Raw genomic sequence first — 7,691 nt, 5'->3', positions numbered from 1 at the left:
ATGACCGATCTCAGATTGACGATCCCTGACTTGCAAAGCTTGAGGGGGAGTACTGAAGACACTACGCAATAACGCGTGGATTCCACAACTACACAACGAAGCTGCGAAGAGCCGATCTACCGTGCAAAGCCGCGAAGAAAGACACAAGCCAAAGCACAGCCTTCGCAACTACGCACAACACAAGCTGGAGCACGAATTCCGCAACTCCGCATAAATGTGAGTCGACGCGGACTACGGAACGCGAGTCGAAGCGGATTTCAGATACCATCTGAAACCAACCCAACTTGAGCTTGAGGGGGTGTGTTGAGAATCAAGCTCAACTTGGTCTAGTGTGTGAACTCACCTTGAGATTGAATAGACACTCCGACGGTCAAGAGTCACCATTATGTCACCACTTTGTATTCTAGCATTTAGTATGAGTCATAGAATCATATTCTATGACACATAACTTATGAGCTTTCACATTCCCCATGCTCCATGAGTCTTGTAGTTAATGAAGAGAGAGGGTGACTATATAAAGCACCCTCCTCCCACCTTGTATAATGTTGAGTCTTTCTCCTTTGTTAATATACTTTACCTTGCGTATTCTCTGTGCCTTACTCCTTGTCTCTCTCACTCTCTCTCTCTCTCTCATACACAAACACAATTCATATCTATTCCGCTGCATAGAATCCATCTCTTGTTTCTTTACACCATGAAAATCAAAGGCTACGTGGGGACCTACAACAAGTGAGTACCGAAAAAGCTCAACAATATGAAGAGTTGCCGCAACATGTTCACCAACTCGAGGCTACTATATTGTCATTACAAGAACAAGTGTTGGGGGCTCAAAACTCCCCCTAGAGAACCAAAGATTAGCCTCCCTGCCAAGTTTGATGGTACGAGGTCTTTATTTCGAGGCTTTTTGAATCAAGTCTGTTTCAGGTTATTCAGTTACATCCTAATCGGTACCCAACTGACGTTGCTCGTGTGGGATTAGTGGGAACCGAGCTATATGAAACGACATTAGCATGGTTTGCACCACTTCTCGAGAAGAAATCACCGTTGCTGGAGGAATTTGAGGCGTTTGTTAAGGAGTTTCAAGCTAGTTTCAGAGACATCGAAAGCACTAGGATGGTGATAAACAAGATTCGAAGGCTTCGACAAGGAGATCGTCCTGTGTCGGCTTACGCAACTGATTTCCGTCTCTTGGCATGCGATATCCCTTGGGATGAGGCGGCCTTAATGGATCAATTCCGTCAAGGTTTGTGTAATGATGTCAATGATATTCTTCTTACTTTCCATGAAGATCCGAAGTCTCTTACATAGGCCATTAATCGATGATGTGATAATCGCCTATTTGAGCATTGTTCTGAGTGCCAACAAATGTTACGCCGCCAACCGGAACAGATGTACGCTTTCATAGTTGCAACGCATCCACAAGTTTCCAGACCCATTGCAAAGGATGGCCTAACTCCGATGGAAATAGAGTCAACACAACATCGAGGGCCTTTATCAGATGATGAGAAGCAACGATGTCGAGTGCACCGCCTATGCCTATATTGTGGCGGTCCAAGACATATAGCCGTGAATTGTCCACATAAACCTAAACGTCAAGTATACCAAGTAAGTGCACATGACAACCTTACTACAAGTTCCATTATTACTTCTAATAACATAAGTAAGCCTAATGGCCCATGCCATGAGAATATATTCGATGTCTTGACTTTGAGACAATTAGAGGATGTGTTAAACGAGTAATTCCGACAAAAATAGGAGCCATTTGGTTGAACCATCCTAGATATGTAGAGCTAGTTCCTAATCGTGGTTCCATTTCATCAAATCAAGTTAGTAGAGTTCTTTCTGCACAAGTTGAGCTTACCACATCTACATGTCATTAAGTCCCAACCTCTACCCTCCTAGATTCTGGAGCCAACTCTTGTTTCATGGATCGTGAGTTTGCATTGTCCCAAAACATCCTCTTGAATAAGCTCCCGAACCCAGTAGCCGTAGGAATCATTGATGGCTGTCCCATAGCATTAGGTGATATAGTCGAGGAGTCCGAGCCAATTTGTATAGTTTTTGGCGGTTTGGCAAGCATAATCTCTTTCAACATTATTCGTAGTCCAGAACACCCAATAGTTCTAGGTCTCCCTTGGTTTGAACTCCATAACCTAAAGATTGATTGGATGAAAAGAACAATTGAGGAGACCCAAGAATCTCCGACATGAGATATTGGATCCCATAAGTTATCGACCATATCTCTACATCAGTTACGTGAGGAAGGGGGGAACAAGGACATGTTCATATTCGCAATAGTCGCACCTCCATCATCCACCTTACATGAAGCAAACGTTAAACTACCAGAGAAATACAAAGAGTTTGCAGATGTCTTTGATAAGGTGAAGGCTAATACATTGTCGGAGCATTGGCCATACAACTACCCTATTGACTTACAACTAGGAAAAGAACCTCCATGGGGGCTGATTTATAATCTCTCACCTGTAGAGCTAGAGACTTTGCGGGAATATATCGACGAGAATTTGGCAAACAAATTCATTCGGCATTGTAGATCCCCTGTTGGTGCACCTATCTTCTTTGTTAAGAAAAAGAATGGGTCTCTTCGCTTGGTCGTGGATTATCGAGGGTTAAATAAAGTGCGCAGGGTCAGCTTGAGCTGCAGGGGTCAAGGCTAAAACAATTGAGAAATCGTCGAGAGAATGGTCCCTGTAGTAACGTAGGACCCATAAGACCCGATGGCTAAGAGGAAAGTAAAACCATATATGACCTCGTTTCTTGAGCTAGAGGGGAATTTCACGAAATGGGTTTTTGAGATCCAAAGATTCAACCAAAGATCGACGTGCCTCTATTAAGAGGTAAAGCTATGAATGTCGTCCACTTAAAAGAAAACTCGATTGATTATCAATTAGGGTGAAGCATATGCCGCCGCTATCCAGAATAGATATGATCTACCATTAATCCCGAATATTTTGGAATGTCTCAGTGGAACAAAATATTTCACGAAGTTGGACCTTCGCGGTGCATATAATCTAGTTCGGATTTGTTCAGGGGATGAATGGAAAACTGCTTTTCACACTCGCTATGGAAATTTCGAGTATATTGTGATGCCATTTGGTCTCATGAATGCACCTGTACTTTTCCAACATATGGCGAATGATATTTTTCGAGATTTTCTCGATATCTTCACTACAGTTTACCTAGATGACATTTTGATCTACTCGAAGACCCAAGAGGAGCATGATAAACATGTTTGTCAGGTACTACGTCGACTACGAGAATATGGTCTCTACGCAAGATTAGAAAAGTGTAGTTTCGGCCAGAATCAAGTGGAATTTTTGGGGTATATTGTATCACCATGAAGGTTCAAGCTAATTTGGATTGGTAGACGTCCTTTTCAGTGCGCGATGTGCAATGTGTGCAATGTTTTCTTGGGTTTGCAAATTTTTATCGGAAATTTATTAAAAATGATTCGAAGTTCATGCTTCCACTCACTCAACTCACACACAAAAATCAACCATTCATATGGAGTTCCGATGCAGCCGAGGCATTTGAAAGTTTAAAGCGAGCGTTTACAACGGCATTGATTTTAGCACATGTCGACCCAACAAAACGCTTCATCCTTGAAGTTGATGCATCTAACTTTGCACTAGGGAGTGTCCTATCACAGACTAGAGATGATGGACAACTACATCATGTTGCCTTTCATTCCTGAAAGTTTGAAGCTGCAGAGATCAACTACGAGATCCACGACAAAGAACTTCTTGCAATTGTGGATTCTTTTCAACAATGGCAACATTTTCTAGAAGGTTCTTCTCAGCAAATCATTGTCTATAACGATCATAAGAACCTGACATATTTCCAAAATGCTAGAGCCTTGCATCAACGTCAAGCCCGATGGGCGCAAATTTTGACTCACTTTGACTTTGTAATCATCTATCGCCCTAGGATGCAACAAGGCAAAGCAGATGCTCTTGCTCGACGCTCTTATATGGAACTTCGTCTAGGGGAACCTGCATTTGAGCATAAAAAACAAATCCTTTTGGGTCCTAATCATCTACGATTAATGGTAGCTAATGCCATAACAACACTTGAAGATTCCACTCTTCGTGATTCCATTCGAGATCATATGAGCACAGATGAATTCGCCAATGATGTTTTGGATCATATCATCCCCGATTGTGCTTCTTGCTCGCAGTCGAAAAACCCTTGTCATGACTATCATCAGTTCTATTGGCACGATGTGTTTCTATTTCGACAAAACCTATTATATGTTCCTGATGGTCCCCCACAATTACAAGTTTTACAACATTGCCATGACATACCAATGGCTAGACATTTTGGAGTTCTGAAAACTCTAGAATTAGTTTCTCGGCAATATTGGTGACCTCACCTTCGTCATTTTGTTCAGGAGTATGTTCACATTTATGATACATGTTGTCGATCAAAGAATCCTCGACACCGATCCTACGGCTTACTACAACCACTTCCCATTCCTGAAAATCCTTGGAAGTCTATATCCTTGGATTTCATTACCGATCTCCCAGTTTCAAAAGGTTTTGATGCAATTCTCACGGTGGTCGATCGACTTACCAAAATGGCACATTTCTTGCCATGTACAAAGCCTATTACTAGTCAAGAGGTGGTCAATCTAGTTATACGGGAGGTATTTAGGCATCATGGTCTTCCAAATGATATTATTAGTGTTCGTGGTCCACAATTCATTTCAAAGTTTTGGAAGCACATGTCCAAACCTCTCTGACTTTTGGTTAAGCTTTCTTTAGGCTATCATCCTGAGACTAATGGCCAAAGTGAGCATACCAACCAAACTTTAGAGCAATATCTTCATTGTTTCATCAACTACCAACAAGATGATTGGGTTGACTTTTTGCACTTGGCTGAATTCGCTTACAACAACTCAGTCCATTCTTCTACGGGATATTCCTCATTTTTCGCCAATACAGGATGTCATCCTCCGTGGATGATGAATGCGCATCCAGAAGTGCCTACCAACCCTGTTGCGGAGGATCGTCTTAGTTGCCTCCAAAAAATTCACACTACCATTCTCTACAATTTGCATGATGCTCAAGTTACATACAAGAGGCTTACAGATCGGCATCGCCTAGACTCCTCCAAAAAGTTTCGTATTGGGGATCGTGTATGGTTTCTCCAACACGCCATCAAGACCACTAGGCCTTGCAGTAAATTGGATTACCAACATTTTGGCCCGTATATGATCACTGGTAAGATAAGTGATGTTGCATTTCGTCTTGGCCTCCCTCCACACATGCGTCTTCATCCGATATTTCATGTATTCCTTTTGGAACCTTACACTAGCAATTCAATTTAAGGTCATCTTACAATCCCCCCCCCACCTGTTGAGTTCTTGGACGGACGGACCCGAATTTGAGGTTGCTGCCATTCTCGATTCTAAAATCGTGCACAAGTTGTATTACTTGGTTGATTGGTTAGGCTATACCCCCAATGATCGAACTTGGGAACCTGTAGTAAATCTTGCCAATGCCACGAACATGGTCACCGCATTTCATCGCCAATATCCTCGTAAACCAGGTCCTAGTACAAACCATACGGCCCGTAATACGTGTCGTCGAAGAAGGGGGATAGTGTCATGATGACACTCACATGATGTCTGGAAAGGATTTGAACCCACAACCTTGTTATACACATGTCAAATCCATTGTAATGATATGCTTATATATATAGTTTTTAGAATATATAATTTAATATCATAAGAATATTCTAGATTACTCTACATTCTAGAATGTCCTAGAATATTCTAGATTGTTCAATATACTAGAACCTTCTAGAATACTCTATAAGATTCTAGATTCCTCTATATTCTAGAACCTTCTAGAATACTCTATAGGGACTTATAACTAGGGATCTCTTAATCATCCCAAAACCAAATTGGTTCAACGCCATTCTATAGCTCCCTATTGCCTACTCTTTGTAATCCATTTTATAGTGCAATATGTTGACATATTTTGGTAGTGATGTGTGTGAACACACACTTAGGACAGTGATGTGTGAATACACTTAGGATAGTGATGTGTGTGAACACATTTAGGACAATAATGTGTGAACACACTTAGGACTACAGGGGCATTTTTTCCCTCTTTAGGAGGTTTTTCCCCCCTGTCTAAAAATACTCTTGTAACCCTAAAGTGGAGTTAGCTTTTTGGGATTCAAAGCAAGAACCCAACAGTGGTATTAGAGCTACAAAGCAACATTTGAGCAGCAACACAACGGCTCTCATGCATAGTTCGTCTGTGCCATCTGTGGTGGCATTTTCTGCTGTTGAAAAAACAAATTTTTGCATGTTTTCTTTCTCTGCGCGGTTTCAGTTGTGTTTTTTTTCTGCTTCCAAGTCGATTCAATCCTAGAAAAAGACTCCTTGAGTCTTCCAAGACATTAATATAGCCCTCAGAAATCAGATTTGCTTCCCTTTTCTCGTCACTTGTTCATCTTTCAAGTCAAAGAGGTACGTTATTCCCTTCAGCAGTCCATTTTTTACATCAAAACGTGTTTAGTCCACGGCCAGGGCTGAGAACAACAATGTATTTTGAATGCTTGTTGTTGAGGATAAACTGGATGGAGCAAATTACCCTCTTTGGGCTTATATGATACGCCATGTATTGGTAGCAAAGGGGCTGAAAAATGTCTTGTTGTTGAGAACACAAATGTTGATGGTACTGATTTTGTTGAGGATGTTGATCATCCTTCTCATGCCCATGCTACAGTTTCTATTGTACCAACTGCAGAGCAACTTCATTGGGATGGCAGAGATGTGCATGCACATGCTTTGATAGCTTTGTCTGTGAAACGTGCCATTATTCCCCATATTCGCTCTTGTAAGACAGCAAAGGATGCTTGGGATACTCTTACCACTTTGTACCAAGCAAGAAATGAGGCTCGTGTTGCTTATCTCCGAAAACAATTGGAGAGCGAGCACATGAATGAAGGTGATTCTATGGACAATTTTCTTACAAAAATCAAAGATTTAAAGGAACAATTAATTTCTGCTGATGAAATGATATCAGATAGTTCACTTGTGCAGACCATTCTAAATGGTCTTCCTGATTCATATCAGACTTTTGCTTCTACTCTTCGTTTAATGATGAAAGGCAATCCCAATGCCTTATCATTTGAGGAGCTAGTCTCTGTTTTGTTATAGGAAGATCAGTCTAGTTAAAATAGGTCTATTATGTGTGTTGCAGATCAAGCTTTCCTAGCTAGTCAGAAGGGCAAAGGTAAATGGAACTCTTTTGCTAGCAAGCAAAGATTTGCCAATAATTCACAAGTGAATGAAAAAAAACAAGAGCAGAAACAAAAACTATTTTGCAAATATTGTAAAGGAATTGATCATATTATAAAGAATTGTCCAAAATTGGCTGCAAAAGAGGCAAAGAAAAAAGAGGCAGGACTCGTTGTTGCAGAAGTTTCTACACCAAAAACAAAGTCTTCAAATCTTGTGCAGAATGAAGAATGGGCATTTACTATTGTTTGTAGTTTTGACCTATCTTCACCTGAACAATGTATGTATGTTGTACAATCAAATGTTTGGTACTTCGACAATGGGACAACCAAACATATTACCTCGCAACGCAATTTCTTGACTTCATTGGAGCCTACCCCTATAGGGAATACTGTCACATGCGCCAACAACTCATCTT

General features: G+C 41.0%; 1 protein-coding gene across 1 annotated transcript; it reads left to right on the top strand.

The window, feature by feature from the left end:
- The first annotated feature begins 4,981 nt into the window (after nucleotides 1-4,981).
- Nucleotides 4,982-7,192, top strand: LOC147857342 (uncharacterized). Its single transcript, XM_087328155.1, has 2 exons — nucleotides 4,982-5,160; nucleotides 6,661-7,192. The coding sequence occupies exons 1-2, from the start codon at nucleotides 4,982-4,984 to the stop codon at nucleotides 7,190-7,192; spliced, it is 711 nt and encodes a 236-aa protein (XP_087184281.1).
- The last annotated feature ends 499 nt before the right edge of the window (nucleotides 7,193-7,691 follow it).

Source organism: Azolla caroliniana, unplaced genomic scaffold (assembly GCF_043228905.1).
Source record: "Azolla caroliniana isolate FFs.n. ecotype wild unplaced genomic scaffold, voAzoCaro1.0.p SCAF_12, whole genome shotgun sequence".
In the NCBI taxonomy this organism is placed as follows: Eukaryota; Viridiplantae; Streptophyta; class Polypodiopsida; order Salviniales; family Salviniaceae; genus Azolla; species Azolla caroliniana.
Note: the sequence above shows the minus strand (reverse complement) of the source record. Positions and strands in the feature narration are given on the sequence as shown.